The 15,668-nt window shown below is 52.0% G+C and overlaps 2 protein-coding genes across 2 annotated transcripts; both read right to left on the bottom strand.

The window, feature by feature from the left end:
• Positions 1 to 445: 445 nt before the first annotated feature.
• LOC132206470 (ferritin heavy chain A-like) lies at positions 446 to 8,198 on the bottom strand. Its single transcript, XM_059640661.1, has 5 exons — positions 8,097 to 8,198; positions 3,441 to 3,587; positions 1,805 to 1,930; positions 1,207 to 1,344; positions 446 to 565 (listed from the first exon to the last, which is right to left on the bottom strand). The coding sequence occupies exons 1-5, from the start codon at positions 8,196 to 8,198 to the stop codon at positions 446 to 448; spliced, it is 633 nt and encodes a 210-aa protein (XP_059496644.1).
• A 2,207-nt stretch (positions 8,199 to 10,405) lies between these two features.
• LOC132206556 (ferritin, heavy subunit-like) lies at positions 10,406 to 15,136 on the bottom strand. Its single transcript, XM_059640773.1, has 4 exons — positions 15,035 to 15,136; positions 12,450 to 12,596; positions 10,994 to 11,119; positions 10,406 to 10,561 (listed from the first exon to the last, which is right to left on the bottom strand). Exons 1-4 carry the CDS (start codon positions 15,134 to 15,136, stop codon positions 10,406 to 10,408), a joined length of 531 nt encoding a protein of 176 aa, XP_059496756.1.
• Between the last annotated feature and the right edge of the window lie 532 nt (positions 15,137 to 15,668).

Below are 15,668 nucleotides of genomic sequence, written 5' to 3'. Positions count from 1 at the left end.
AGGAGTAATGTTCACCATGTGGGAAGCTCAGAGGAACGAAGGGAACAGCTTCGTGCGCTCAATGCTGGCTTTAGCAACAAGAGCCAATCAAACAGCAGCATTTAACCAGGTGCATTGCTGTGTTATTCCCAGGTCCCTGTTATCCTGCTGTAAGCGGCAATGAGGCCCTACATTATAATCCAGTACAGTTCAGGTGAACGTCTTGAGCTGACTCCCAGGGAAAGGGGCTGTGGTGAATGTTTAGGCTGGTGGGGCACGTGGATAGAAAAGGTCGGGTGGGGGGAGGGCGGGGTGAGAGAAGTGCGGAGAAGCGGAAGAGAAAGAGCTCCAGCCACAGTTTGGGATAGTGAAACCAAAAGTAACAATACTGAGAATGTAGTGTTTATTGGTCAGGGTAGGGCCCAATGGGGAAAAAAAAGAGATATACCAGGCAGTCGAGATTGTTTCACAGCTCTGCTGCTTCCGCCAGCTGGATTGAAATCAGAGCCTGCTGGGCCTCTTCCTTTAGACCTTGGTGATCAGGCAGCTGGGTCAGTAGATAAAGGGCTGTCTTCACTTTTTGTTGCTGTCATCATTCAGGCAATAATTGAGTACGCAGGATGGCTGAGGCGGGGAAGAGATTGTAAGGGAAATGTGCAATTGAACACCACTATCCCAAATTCTATCAGGCTGGGTAGAGAAGTCTATTTAGAAGGTGTGGGAACTTCCTGTCACCAGAGGAAGATAATTTCTTGGAGCTACAGTTGAACCCACCATATCCAGAAGTGCACTAATTGTCCTCTAGAAGAAAGCCAATGCCACAATTGACAAATTCCAACCTTATCCTATTTGGAGAAGAAACACCTTCAATTTCCACAGGACTAACCAAAAAAAAACACTCCATCGAGTTACATTCTAATGTGGGGATAGTGAGCGATTCTGTGAAGGGTTGCCTAATCCAATTAGAAATTGGACCAATCAAATGACAGAAAACGAATTGGCTTCAAGCAAGAGCTATCACCCAAAGTATTCAGAGCTCTGAATGATGGACAATAAGCAAGATCAACACATCATTTTATTCATTTCCATTTAGCTGGTATAGCCATTACATTCTTTGCTACAAAAGTCCCTTCTCCCTGGAAGGAGACAGGTTGGCCAGGGTGAAGTGGGGAATGCATTCAGACCAAGCAGACAGTACTCCAGGCCACACTAACTGCTGTCCTCCAGGGAGAGCCTGTCAAACAGGTACTCTCCCATCCCATTCTCAGGAGCTCCCAGGCGCTTCAGGTTGGTGATGTAGTCCCCGAGTTGCTTGATGATCTCCACCTCCTCATCCAAATAGTGAGTCTCCAGGAAGTCACACAGCTGCAACAGAGGAATATGACAACTGGGTGCATTAACACTATCCAAGACAATTTCAGAATTCCCACTGAAAAACAGGCTTTACCATACTAGTTCCATACAGCCCTGAAAATTTAGCTAACACCTGGAAAATCTGTGTCGGTGATGACAATAGGATTTCAGCTGCTCCATCTTGCTGTTTGTGAAGTGGAGCTGAGTTGGATGGTGATGGACAATGATCATTCCACTGTAATGCTCCCAAGTGAGAATGGGAATTCAATGGCCAATATCACTTCATCACTCCCAATGGATTGCCTTCCAAATTCCCATTTCACTTCATTACTGATCACCATGTAACAACTGCTCAGCAGCATGGACCCAAAGTGATCAGTGCACACCTGTGAATTTCCAATCCACACAGACCAACCAATGAAGTGTTGCCCTGAGGGTCTCGCAGTGATGAGAATGAAGTGGTGAAGCTTACATGAGGGTCAGTCTGGGCTGTGGAGAGTTGGTGTAGATCCAGCAATCTCTGGTTCACATTCTTCTCCAGATCCAGGGCAACCTGCAGCGCCTGCAGACTGTTACCCCACTCATCCCTCTCTGGCTTCTGAGGATGGAAAGAAGGACAGGTAAGCCTCAGAAACAACATCCCTGCAGCATGCATCAGGCCATTCTGCCCACTCATGACCATCTGAAGAGCATCCAACCTGGTCCTAGCTCCAGCTATGTAATCCTGCATTTTTCATGGCCTATCCTACCCTGCACATCTTTGGACTGTGGGAGGAAGCCTATGTAGAGATGTGGTGAACATGTCAACTCCAGAATTAAGCTTGTGCCCCAAGCACTGATGCAGTTGTGCTATCCACCGCCATCCCCGAAGTCCTTAGGAAGAACACATCAGTTATTTAAGGAATTGCTTTCACCTAGCCCTATTTGCTTCTTCCGAAAGGAGAGTCAATTCACAACCAGGTCATAGTGGGGATAAGAGTTATGTTTGCACAGAATTGTCAGTGCCCATCTGATGGCATCCCAAGGAGGATATTCACAACTTAATCCCAGGGCTCGTAATGCAGTGGTACTGTCCCTAGGTTTGGAGCATAGGCCCAGGTTGAAGTCCCACTTGTGCTTATGGCTTCATATAGGACTGACCTGAATGATCAAAAGCATCACTACTATTTAATTCATTGAAGGGACAGCAATATGTTGACAATAAAAGGAACCAAGAGAACAAGACTAGAGATATTTCAAGGATCCATAAGTGTAGACAGGATGGGGAAGTTGGCTTCCACAATGCCCTTCCCCATTTCTTGGGGCGCAGTACAGGGACTCCAGTCTTGTCACAAAGTTTGCAGCATTGGCCATGCAAAGGTGGAATACACAGTGTGGTGACCAGAGCCACAATGGCACTGGAAGGGTCACCAGGATGTTGCCCAAAGGCTGAAAAATCCATTAAAAGGAGAGATTAGATTTCTCACTCCAATCCTCAGAGTGAAGTCAGTTGAGATGTTTATGTGATGGCATTTGATTAGTGTGGAGTCTTGATAGTAGATGGGGAGTGTCTGCTATGAGGGGGTGGGGAGAAAGAGACATGAAGACCAGAGGGCACTGATGTGAGGAGTCAGCAGGTTAGAGGAATCCTTTGCCCAGAGGGTAGTGGAAAAATAATATGGGGGGGTGGGGCAGTGGGGGAGGCATCTACTGCTGCAATATTTAAGCAGCTTCTAGACAACTACCAATGCCATGGGGGCTGTAGACCAAGTGCAGTAAATGGGATTAATGTGGTTTGGTGTTTATCGGGTCAGCATGGGGTGGGGTGGGGTGGGGTGGGGTGGGGGGGGTGGAGAAGCAGCAGGTGGAGGGGAGCCAAGAGGCTTGTTTCTAGGATTTCTTGCCTTTTCATCAAAAGGAGGGGAGCCAAACAAAACAGTTTTCACTTTCTTTCAGGACATGAAACCACACCATAAGCAGCCATTTCTCACATCTCCTCCCCACTGCCTGCCTTCTCCAACTCCAACCTTCACATCCTTTACCACATGAAAATCTTGTCACTATTAACAGAAAACACCATGAGCTACCATTCCTGCACACCACACCATGCCCCCCTCCCAAACTCCAACCTTCACATCCTGGAGGAGGACTCTGCCTCCACGCTGATTCTGGAATTTCAGCAGCTTCTCTGCATGTTCCTGCTTCTCCTGGGACTGATCTTTGAAGAACCGGGAGACATGGGTGAGGGCAACATCATCCCGGTCAAAGTACGACATCTAGAAGGGAGATAACATGTTAAAGCCCATTAAACACATCATTGACCCCATTTCTCATGCTCAGAACTGGAGGACTGGTTTCGTCGAAAGCAAACTAATGATTCAATCAGCTGAAAATTGTTGACACCTTACAATGTTCACTAATGGTGTTGCAAAATTAGCCAGCAGCTCCTTTAATTGGAGGAAACCAAACAACCCCAGCTTCTTCCACGTAAGATGCAAATTCAGTGTTTTGGTTTGTAAACCCTGCTGAATTGTTTGGGGGGGGGGTGTCTGGCACAGCCTGGATAGAAAAGCTGAAAGCACATTTCTACCATCTAGCCTCCAGAATTGGATGGAAGTGGTAACTGAATAGGGTTTAAACAAGTGCCAGGAGCTGGAATGCAGGATGTGCACAGGGTCAGGCAACTTCCAGTCATTACATGTCTCCCCTGGTGCTAGAGTAACATGCAGATGCTGGACATTAATATAGCTGGTAGGTACAGGTCTTCTGCAACCAATTGGATCAGATGTACTGTATTTTTTTTTTTTACATAAAGCAGCTCTACAAGAGATGCTGTTTGCAGTATGCAGGAGAATGAGGGCGATTAGGAGAATCTTGGTGCTAAAGGAGAGCCTGCCCAGTGACAGCCTTTGGCTTGTTGCAGCAATAGTTTATCACATTTGTTTATGCCATGCACTCAGGTTGCCAGAAGCTTGCAAAGCAAAGCATTAAAATTCACAACTGAAACAAGATCCAATGTTCAGGAGACCTAATGGTATCTGCAGGACTGTGTGACCTATAGATTATTGACTTGTTCAAAGCTGGAGAGCTCAATTTAGCTTATTCCAAGAGGCTAAACTATTGTTTTCCCCACTCATTTCACTCACTTTTCAACTGAGATTCACAATCCAACAAGTTACTGCTGATTAGGAACAGTCTATTGACATCAAAAGAAGAAGTTGTTCTTTGGTAGAATCCTGGTGAGAAGTTAGTTTAATCCTCAAATACAAACAAAAAGTTAAACAAGTGGTTTAATTGGGTAGTTAAGTTGTAGAAGGTGAAGAATAGTGGGGATTTTATTATCAGCACACAAGATTCCCGATTGAGTTGGGACAGTGGTCAGTGACTAAAACCCAACAATTGGTTCACTAGTTAAAGCTACTCCCACCTCCCAAAAAGGTAGTTATAGGGACTTTATCCTCATGTCCCTAGATAGGACTTCCTTCCAATAGGCACAAGCCCAGAGAGTGATGAATATTCTCCATGTGTCTGGAGAAGTGGAGCTGCAACGTGCAAGAAGCAGACACCATCCAGGACAGAGCAGCCCACTTCGTGGGGACTGCATTCACCACCTCCTTTCAGGGTCCATTATCTACCAGGTCCCCTGCAGCACTCACCAAGGGGACCTCAACACCTTCTGAACACATTCTACTCCTTGGAAGGGCACAGGGGCACCACCACATGGTGGGAGGAGCCAGTTTGTTTCTTTATCTGGTTAAATGGTAAAGGAAGAACATTTATTTCTTCACCTCTGGGTCAATAGCCTCAGCATGTTCTGTTCCAGCAGCCCCCTTTTGGGGGGGTCGGGGGGGGGTCGGGGGGCCGGGGGTCGGTGGGGGGGGGGGGGGGTGGGGGGCCGGGGGTCGGTGGGGGGGGGGGGGGGGTGGGGGTGGGGGTGGGGGGCCGGGGGTCGGTGGGGGGGGGGGGGGGTGGGGGTGGGGGTGGGGGTGGGGGGCCGGGGGTCGGTGGGGGGGGGGGGTGGGGGTGGGGGGCCGGGGGTCGGTGGGGGGGGGGGGTGGGGGTGGGGGGCCGGGGGTCGGTGGGGGGGGGGGTGGGGGTGGGGGTGGGGGGCCGGGGGTCGGTGGGGGGGGGGGTGGGGGTGGGGGTGGGGGTGGGGGGCCGGGGGTCGGTGGGGGGGGGGGGGGGGGTGGGGGTGGGGGTGGGGGTGGGGGGCCGGGGGTCGGTGGGGGGGGGGGGTGGGGGTGGGGGGCCGGGGGTCGGTGGGGGGGGGGGGTGGGGGTGGGGGGCCGGGGGTCGGTGGGGGGGTCGGTGGGGGGGTCGGTGGGGGGGTCGGTGGGGGGGGTGGGGGTGGGGGGCCGGGGGTCGGTGGGGGGGGTCGGTGGGGGGGGGGGGTGGGGGTGGGGGGCCGGGGGTCGGTGGGGGGGGGGGGTGGGGGTGGGGGGCCGGGGGTCGGTGGGGGGGTCGGTGGGGGGGGTGGGGGTGGGGGGCCGGGGGTCGGTGGGGGGGTCGGTGGGGGTGGGGGGCCGGGGGTCGGTGGGGGGGGGGTCGGTGGGGGGGGGGGTGGGGGTGGGGGGCCGGGGGGGTCGGTGGGGGGCCGGGGGGGGTGGGTGGGGGGCCGGGGGGGTCGGTGGGGGGCCGGGGGGGGTCGGTGGGGGGCCGGGGGGGTCGGTGGGGGGCCGGGGGGGGTCGGTGGGGGGCCGGGGGGGGGTGGGGGTGGGGGGTCGGTGGGGGGGGGGGGTGGGGGTGGGGGGCCGGTGGGGGGGGGGGGTGGGGTTGGGGGGCCGGGGGTCGGTGGGGGGGTCGGTGGGGGGGGTGGGGGTGGGGGGCCGGGGGGTCGGTGGGGGGGGGGGGCCGGGGGGGGGTGGGGGGGTCGGTGGGGGGTGGGGGGGTCGGTGGGGGGGGGGTGGGGGTGGGGGGCCGGGGGGGGGGGGGGTGGGGGGCCGGGGGGGGGGGGCCGGGGGGGGGGTGGGGGGCCGGGGGGGGGGGGCCGGGGGGGGGGTGGGGGGCCGGGGGGGGGGGTGGGGGGCCGGGTGGGGGGCCGGGGGCCGGGGGGGGGGTGGGGGTGGGGGGGCCGGTGGGGGGGTGGGGGTGGGGGGGCCGGGGGTCGGTGGGGGGGCCGGGGGTCGGTGGGGGGGTGGGGGGGCCGGGGGTCGGTGGGGGGGGTCGGTGGGGGGGGTGGGGGTGGGGGGCCGGGGGGTCGGTGGGGGGGGGGGGCCGGGGGGGGGTGGGGGGGTCGGTGGGGGGGGGGTGGGGGTGGGGGGCCGGGGGGGGGGGGGGGGTGGGGGGCCGGGGGGGGGGGGGGCCGGGGGGGGGGTGGGGGGGCCGGGGGGCCGGGGGGGGGGTGGGGGGCCGGGGGGCCGGGGGGGGGGTGGGGGGCCGGGGGGCCGGGGGGGGGGTGGGGGGCCGGGGGGGGGGTGGGGGGGGTGGGGGGCCGGGTGGGGGGCCGGGGGCCGGGGGGGGGGTGGGGGTGGGGGGGCCGGTGGGGGGGTGGGGGTGGGGGGGCCGGGGGTCGGTGGGGGGGCCGGGGGTCGGTGGGGGGGTGGGGGGGCCGGGGGTCGGTGGGGGGGGTCGGTGGGGGGGGTGGGGGTGGGGGGCCGGGGGGTCGGTGGGGGGGGGGGGCCGGGGGGTCGGTGGGGGGGGGGGGCCGGGGGGGGGTGGGGGGGTCGGTGGGGGGGGGGTGGGGGTGGGGGGCCGGGGGGGGGGGGGGGTGGGGGGCCGGGGGGGGGGGGGCCGGGGGGGGGGTGGGGGGCCGGGGGGCCGGGGGGGGGGTGGGGGGCCGGGGGGCCGGGGGGGGGGTGGGGGGCCGGGGGGCCGGGGGGGGGGTGGGGGGCCGGGGCCGGGGGGGGGGTGGGGGTGGGGGGGCCGGGGGTCGGTGGGGGGGCCGGGGGTCGGTGGGGGGGTGGGGGGGCCGGGGGTCGGTGGGGGGGTGGGGGGGCCGGGGGTCGGTGGGGGGGTGGGGGGGGTGGGGGTGGGGGGGCCGGGGGTCGGTGGGGGGGTGGGGGGGGGGGCAGGCACCTATAACAAGTCAACTTTCTATAGGTTGTTAAGTGATGGATCAAACCCACTTCATTATATAGAGCACAGAAAGCCAAAATAATATTGGAGACCTACTTAAGCAGGGAGCAGCTTGTCTTACCTCAAGGACTTGAGTTCAGCTTAAAAAAATCTGATTTGTCAAATTACTACAACACCTTATTGTAAATACCAAAACCAGTATGTTTGTTTATTTACATGCACAAAACTAAAGCAGATACATCAAGGCAGATTTAAAAAAGATAGTTAGCCAATGGTTATCTGGATCAAAGCTTGACAGTAGTTTAGAAAATTATGGAGAGCCACAGCCAGTTATAGGCAATCACAGCCCTAAAAGGAATTCTAAGATAAATCACAAGATGCTTCACCCTCCATATATCATTGAGACAACTGGGTCCTCAGTTGCTGCATATCAGTATCATATCCCATTATCACCACATTTACGCTGAATCAAGAAATAGCTAAGAGAGATACAAAAAAAACAAACAAGTCTACAAGAGTGTTAAAGATAATGGGAACTGCAGATGCTGGAGAATTCCAAGATAATAAAATGTGAGGCTGGATGAACACAGCAGGCCAAGCAGCATCTCAGGAGCACAAAAGCTAAATGTGTGCTCCTGAGATGCTGCTTGGCCTGCTGTGTTCATCCAGCCTCACATTTTATTATACAAGAGTATTAATCTAGTTTGTTTTAAAAAAAACAGTTCACTTCATAACAGAAGTAACTCCAACCCCACAGGGACAGCACTCACCAAAGACTGATAGAGATAGGAGGCAGTGAGCTCCACATTAATCTGCTTGTTGACAGCAGCTTCACAATCCTGGTGATAGTTCTGACTGATCTGGGAGGCCATTTTGTGATAGAAACAGCTTTCCTTATCCAACAAAACCAAATTATAACTATAGAAAGAAAATCAGCTACACCTAAAATAGCAATGCCATTGGGCTCTATTTATACTCCAGGAGAAGACCCTCATTTTTTGAGCAGGAAATGACATCATCAGTGATGGCCAATCACTCTTGTTAATCAATTGATCAGTTGCCACGTCCAATCAGTGCAGGATGGGAATTGGATCCAGAAACCAGAATTGACAACTGGTGGATGATGGAATTGCTGAATGACCTTTGACCTCCTGTGCAAGAACAAATTGTATAAGTTTATCAAGCTGAAAATGAGAATAAAATAGACGTATAATTACCACTTTGATAAGACATTTGGACACTTATGGGGGAAGGAATGGCTTCGAGGAAGATGGGCCAAATGGCACTACAGAGTTTTGGAAACCTGGTGTGTAGGGACTGTGTGGGCAGAAGAGTCTATTTCCATGATGTACGACTTGATGACTGTGCAACTGCCTCCCCCTTTTGTTTGGTACTTTTGGGCGTGATGGGGGCTCAGTGGTGAGCACTGATACGTCACAGCCACAGGGACTCTGGTTCAATTCGAGCCTTTGGCAACATGAGTGGAGTTTGCACATTCTCCCTGTGTCTGCATGGGTTTCCACCATCTGCTCCGACTCCCTCCCCTAATCCAGTGGCCTGCAGATTAGGTCGATTGGCAAAGATAATTGCTGACAGTGACAAGGGGCATTCGGATTTGTTAGATTAGCCATGGGAAATGTGGGATTAAGGGAATAGGGTGTCCCCCAGCAGGAGGTTGCTCAGTAGGTCATTACAAATTTAATGAGCTGAATGGCATCTGCCCGCATTGAGGGATTCTACAGCAAAAACTAAAACTTCCTGTTGTTAGCATCGAGAGCAGACATTGGAATCCCATACAGATCAGGGGAATTCCAGCTGACCTCTTGGTAAGTGGCTTCTGTGAACGGTTGGGCTGAATTTTCCCAGATCTGGGCTGGGCAGCTTGTTGGAGTGAATGCTGGGAGAGAAGTGGGGTGTGGTGGAGAAAGGAGGAGGAAGAAGGGGAGGATGCCACAGTAAAGACAATTTTGGATTGCTCTTGGGAAAAGCTCAGCCCCAGTGTGAACTGACTCCTTCTTGAGCAAAGATGGAGCGGTCTATGTTACTCAGATGGAGGAATGAAAAAGCCAACCCACAGTGAGTCCAGCCACCCTCCCTCAGAAATGTCAAGAGGGATTTAACCGGGTAGGGGGTGCAACTGCAGTTGGCTGGAACAAGAGATGGGGAGAAAGAGAAGGTCACAGGCCTCCAGTGCTGGTCCTGCTTTGATCCATAACCGGCTCCAAGATCCCTAGGCTACATCCACAGGAGACCAAAAACAACAATGCTGAGAATAGAAAATACTGGTCATGGTAGGGCCTCACTGGGGAGGTTACACCAGATGAGTCAAGCCTGTGTCTTTCCTAACTTAGCTGGTTCCTGCAACTGGATTTAGAGCAGAACTTGATATATCTACTTCCGCCAGCATTTTGTCAACTGATCCAGCCTCCAAATCACAGACTTGTCTTCCCATTAGATTAGTGTCCAAGTGACAAATCTCATTGCTCGTGGTGACTGAGGGGAGGCTGCAGGAAGGGAAACCTGGCATTGAACGTAGATATCCCACATCCTATGGAATGGGCGTCTGGTTTATCCCTTCGAGCAGGTACGGGAACTTCCTGTCTCAAAAAGGAAGACAAGTTCTGATCGACAATTGAACCTAGAGTATCCAGAAGTGTACTAATTGACCTCTGGAAGATTTTCCACCCCACAATTGGGGAAACACCAACCTCATCCTACTTAGAGGGGAAAGTCTCGAGTCTCCTGTGTCATGAGAAAAAGGAAGTCCGTCTAGTTACTGTGCAATGATCGAGAGTGAGTAAATACATCCATTGAAAGGTTGTTTTCATGTCCAATTAGTAATTGGGTCAGCCAAATTACAGAAAGAGAACTGCCTTCAAGCTCAATAAGACATTTCCCAAAATATCCAGTGCTCTGAATGATGGACAATAAGCAAGATCATAAATGATTTTATTCATTTGCATTCAGCTGGTACAGCCATTATTCTTTGCTACAAGCCTCTTCTCCCTGGAAGGAGACGGGTTGCCCAGGGTGAAGTGGGGAATGCATTCAGAACAAGCAGACAGTACTCCAGGCCACACTAACTGCTGTCCTCCAGGGAGAGCCTGTCAAACAGGTACTCTCCCATCCCATTCTCAGGGGCTCCCAGGCGCTTCAGGTTGGTGATGTAGTCCCCGAGTTGCTTGATGATCTCCACCTCCTCATCCAAATAGTGAGTCTCCAGGAAGTCACACAGCTGCAACAGAGGAATATGACACTTGGTACATTTATACTATCCAAGACAACTTCACAATTCCTACTGAAAAAGACTGAGCCATAGCTAGTTCTAGACATCCCTGAAAATCTAGCTAACAGGTGGAGAATTTGTGCCAGTGAGGACATTTCAGCTGCTTCATCTCACCTTCTTAAAGAGCTCCAAGTTGTCTTGTATAGTGCAACAATCCCCAATTCAGCAGCCAAAAATCACATCAGCATTCCCACTAGACTGTAATCCAAATTCCTATTTCAGTTCGGTGTTGAGCAGTTTAACATTGTCATCATAATTATGATGACAAAGGTACAATGTAGCATCTGGACAAAGTTACGTCTGTGAATTTCCACTCCACAAAGACCAACCAATGAAGTTGAGGAGGCATGGCAGTGATGAGAATGAAGAGGTGAAGCTTGCATGAGGGTCAGTCTGGGCTGTGGCGAGTTGGTGTAGATCCAGCAAACTCTGGTTCACATTCTTCTCCACATCCAGGGCAACCTGCATTGCCTGCAGACTGTTACCCCACTCATCCCTCTCAGGCTTCTGAGGATGGAAACAGGAACAGTTAAGCTTCAGAATCAGAGACTCGCCGCAGCATGGGAGCAGGCCATTCAGCCCATTGAGTCTGCAATCAACCTTCTGAAGAAGATCTCAGATTTACCTGAGCCATTCGCACTGCAATTCCCCCATGGCTACTTCACGCAGCCTGCCCATATTTGGACTGTAGGAAGAAACCTGAACATGTAAGCACCAGTCATCAGAGGCCAGAGCTAAACCTGTGTCCCTGGCACTGAGCAACTGTGCCACCCCTAAAACCCACATTCATTACTTGTGAAGTGACTTCACTTTGCTCCATTTATCCTTGATCTGAAGCATGAAGTCATTGTGGGCTAGGGATTTATTTCACACAAAGTTCAACTGTTTGCACCAGTGCCCATTTGGCGTTTAGATCAGGACATTGACACCTTAGTCTCAAGGGCTCTTGAGGTAGAGTACCAATCTGCACCTTGCAGGCCAGGCATCTATGTCTCACCTGTGCTGGTGGCTTCATCCATGTCTGAGCAGGATGATCAGACATCACTACTATTTAATTCATTGAAGGGAGCAATGTGCTTACAGTAAAAGGGACAAGCAACAAATGCCCAAGTCCATCCCTCAAGGTTCAGCAAAGGTAGACAGAGTGGGGAAGGGGCTGACATGATGCTGGTCTCCATGATTTGGGGCTCAGTAGAAAGGATGAGTCTTGCCACAAACATGGCAGCATTGGCCAGACCAAAGATGGAATGTAGTGTGGTGACCAGAACCACCATCAGAGGGACAAGGTGGCACTGCAGGGGGTACAGGTGAGGGTCATCAGGATGTTGGCCCAAGATGGAAGCAAAAAAAGACAACAAAAATACAATGATGAGAGGGAGGTTGGATAGCCTGGGATGGTGATCTGATGGAAGTGTGGAAGATCAGGGAGGATGGACAATACACAGTCCCCATGGCAGACATGAAGACCAGATGGCACAGGTTTGAGGAGATTGGAGGACCCACCCACCCAGTCGAGGGTGGGAGAGGTATGGGATGCATTACCTGTGGGGTCAGTGGAGGCAGTTACTCCAGCAACATTGAAGCCTAATCTCAACAACTTCTTCATGCCAGAAGATAGTCGGCTGTGGACTAAGTGCAGGAAATTGTGTTAATCTAGTTTGATGTTTGTGGGCAGCATAGACATGGTGGACAATAGGGCTTGTTTAGAAACTGCCTTCAAAAGAAATCAAACAGGGAAGCCAGGCCAAAATAGGATTTTCACATCCCAACAGGAAGCAGCACCACAAGAGCTGCCATTCTCTCCTCCACAGCTGCAACCCTCCCACCCAACTCCAACCTTCACATCCTGGAGGAGGACTCGGCCTCCACGCTGATTCTGGAATTTCAGCAGCTTCTCTGCATGTTCCTGCTTCTCCCGGGACTGATCTTTGAAGAACCTGGAGAAGTGGGGGAGGGCCACATCATCCCGGTCAAAGTAGGACATCTGGAAGGGAGATAACATGTTAAAGCCCATTAAACACAGCACTGACTCCAAATTCTAGTTCAGCCTTCTGCAGCAAACTAACTGCCTGGTATGTGAACATGTTTGAGAACCCAATGATGTCCAGCTGTCCAGCAGATCCTTCAACTGGGATCAAACAGAACAATCCCAATTTCCTGTTGGAAACTGGCAAAAGTTTGGCTTAAAACAAACAGTAAATTGCTCAGGCTGCCTGGCACAGCATTATAGCTCTTCTTGTATCCAGCCATGTTTGCACTCACGAACCTTCATTAGAATTGGACAATATTAGTGCCAAACAAACAGCTGAAACAAGCACCAGGAGCTGGAGTGCAGGCTATACTTGAGTAGGGGAGCTGTAACACTATTGCTCCTTTGGGGCTGGCATGGAAATACATGTTAGACACTGCTGTAACAATATAACCAGGAGGAAGCAAGGTTTCTGTGGCCTCAAAACCAGGGAGATTGAATGTACGGTATATTTTATGACTACAAGATATAATAGAGGCGAATGAGAGAAAGCGACAACAAGATAGTGCAAAGGAAAACCTACCCAGTAACTGCCTCTGGATTGTTGCAGTTATAGTTTATAGCACACTAAAATTAGTGCACTCACATCCAGAAGGGGGAGAACAAGGGTCACATGAACAAAACAAATTGAATCAAACTGAGGGAAGGTCAAACATTGGAGAGAAAGAACCAATGTGACCTGTATCTACAGATAATGGCTGATCTAACGTCACTAGTTAACACAAAGCTGGACAACAAAGTTTGGCTTATCCCAGCTGGCACCGTTCTGTTGTTTGTCCACCCACATGTGACTCACTTCCGAACCGAGATATTCACAATCCAATGCCTTGAGGTTTATGAAGGGCTATTCTTCTGATATTTGAAACAGGAGCTAAGAGTTTTGTTGTCGAGGAAGCCTGGTGGGAAGTTATTGTCTTCATGTAGAAGCAGTCAAACAAAATTTCTTGTCTGTTTAACGGGGTAGGAACAAGCTGTGGCAGGAGAGAATAGGAAGGATTTTATAATTGGCACACGTGTTCCCCAAGGGAATTGGGACCCTGGTCAGTAATTAAAACCCGTCAACTGGCTCACCAATGAAAGCTGTACCCACCTCCCAAATGGAGTTTATACGGGCTTCATCCATCTGTCATGAGGCATCTTCTTTCTAACAGACAAAAGCTGAGAGTGAAGAAGATTCTCCATGTGTCTGTGGAGGTGGAGCTACAACATTCAAGATGCAGACACCATCCAGGACAGAGCAGCCCACTTCATGGGGACTGCATTCACCACCTCCTTTCAGGGTCCATTATCTACCAGGTCCCCTGCAGCACTCACCAAGGTTACTTCAACACACACCTTCCAAACACATTCTACCCCTTGAGATACGATGATGTAGAGCTGGATGAACACATCAGGCCAAGCAGAGGAGCAGGAAGGCTGCTGTTTTGGGCCTAGGCCCACCTTCTGAAGGGTCATGCCCCAAGACATCAGCCTTCCTGCTCCTCTGATGCTGCTTGGCCTGCTGTGTTCATTCAGCTCTGCACCTTGTTATCTCAGATTCTCCAGCATCCGCTGTTCCTACTGTCTGAAACATTCTACCCATTGGAAAGTTACAGGTTCACTGCCACCTGGCTAAAGGGGACAGTTTGTTCCCTATCAGGATGGCATAGAGACTGGACCATGAATCTCAGACTCCAGCAGCTCGAGGGGATGCAGGGTGTGGGTGAGGGGGCAGGAGGCAAACATGGTTTGCAGAAGCTTCAACACGCCACACACTAAAGCAGATCAACTTTCTACAGGTTCAGGGATAGGCCACACCCATCTCATGATGAGAGTGCAAAATGCCAAGCAGGCCTCATCTGAGATCTACTTTAAAAAGTCAGATACCAGTCACTCACAGCCTAACCTCAAGTCGGTTTGCTCAGATTAGCCACAGCAGACTGCAATAGGGAATTATCATTGTCAATATCAGAATTGATATTTAAGTATCACCACAAAAGCAAGCAAATATAAAATCAGATACTTAAACCTGTCAGAAAGAGGGTAACTAGCCAGTGGGTGATTCTAGTCCCACAGTCTGATCAATATAATACCTTTCTGAAGTAACCCTACCAACATTTGGTAATCTTAGAGGGAATGACATCTACTGCCAATTCAAACACCAAACTGGCAAATTTCTCCAGGGACACTTCATCCTCCACATATCTCTGAAGCCCAACTGGGACCCAGCTTCAGAGTACATCATTATCAAACTCCATTGGTATAGTAACATTGCCCTTATCCTGAATTAATATTTAGGAAAGGACTACAAAACTCAATCTACAAAGAGAGAGGGTCCAGTTAATTAAATTCAAGAGAAACCATTTACTTCAACATCATAGATCAAGTTTTAACCCCACAGGGACAGCACTCACCAAAGACTGATAGAGATAGGAGGCAGTGAGCTCCACATTAATCTGCCTTTTGACAGCAGCTTCACAATCCTGGTGACAGTTCTGACTGATCTGGGAACTCATCTTATAAAGGAAAAGCTTGCTTTACTTTTCTCACCACCTGCTCCTGTTTTTGTTACTTTCAGTCATGGGCGACTCTGACGAGGCTGCACATCGTCCCCGTGTCTGTGTGGGTTCCTTTCCTCCCACAGTCCAGAGACATGCAGTTTACTTTGCAATGGCTGTGGGATAGAAAGATGGGGGCAAGAAGACAGGGTGTGTCTGAACAAGATGCTGTTCAGAGGACAGAGGATCAGTGCAGACTAAATGGGCTGAACAAACTCTTCCTGCACTGCACGGATTCACAGATTCTACAGCCAAGACTCAAGATTGTTTAAAATAAAACACTTTATGTGGTGGAACAAATACATTCAGTGCCTTAAAGACCCACACCTCAGTGAAGGCTGCAGTGTGCACTCGCTACAAAACTCCCTGAAACATTCCCCAGGATGTCTCTGACAGCCCCCACCCTAAACCACGATCTCTGACACCTCGAAAGATAAAGGAAGCAGCCATTCAGGAAAGTCAGCATCTCCAGTTCTCCTCCCTGAGTCAC

Source organism: Stegostoma tigrinum, chromosome 38 (genome assembly GCF_030684315.1).
Source record: "Stegostoma tigrinum isolate sSteTig4 chromosome 38, sSteTig4.hap1, whole genome shotgun sequence".
Taxonomy (NCBI): domain Eukaryota; kingdom Metazoa; phylum Chordata; class Chondrichthyes; order Orectolobiformes; family Stegostomatidae; genus Stegostoma; species Stegostoma tigrinum.
The sequence above is the reverse complement of the archived record's forward strand: the minus strand, read 5'-3'. Positions and strand labels throughout refer to the sequence as shown.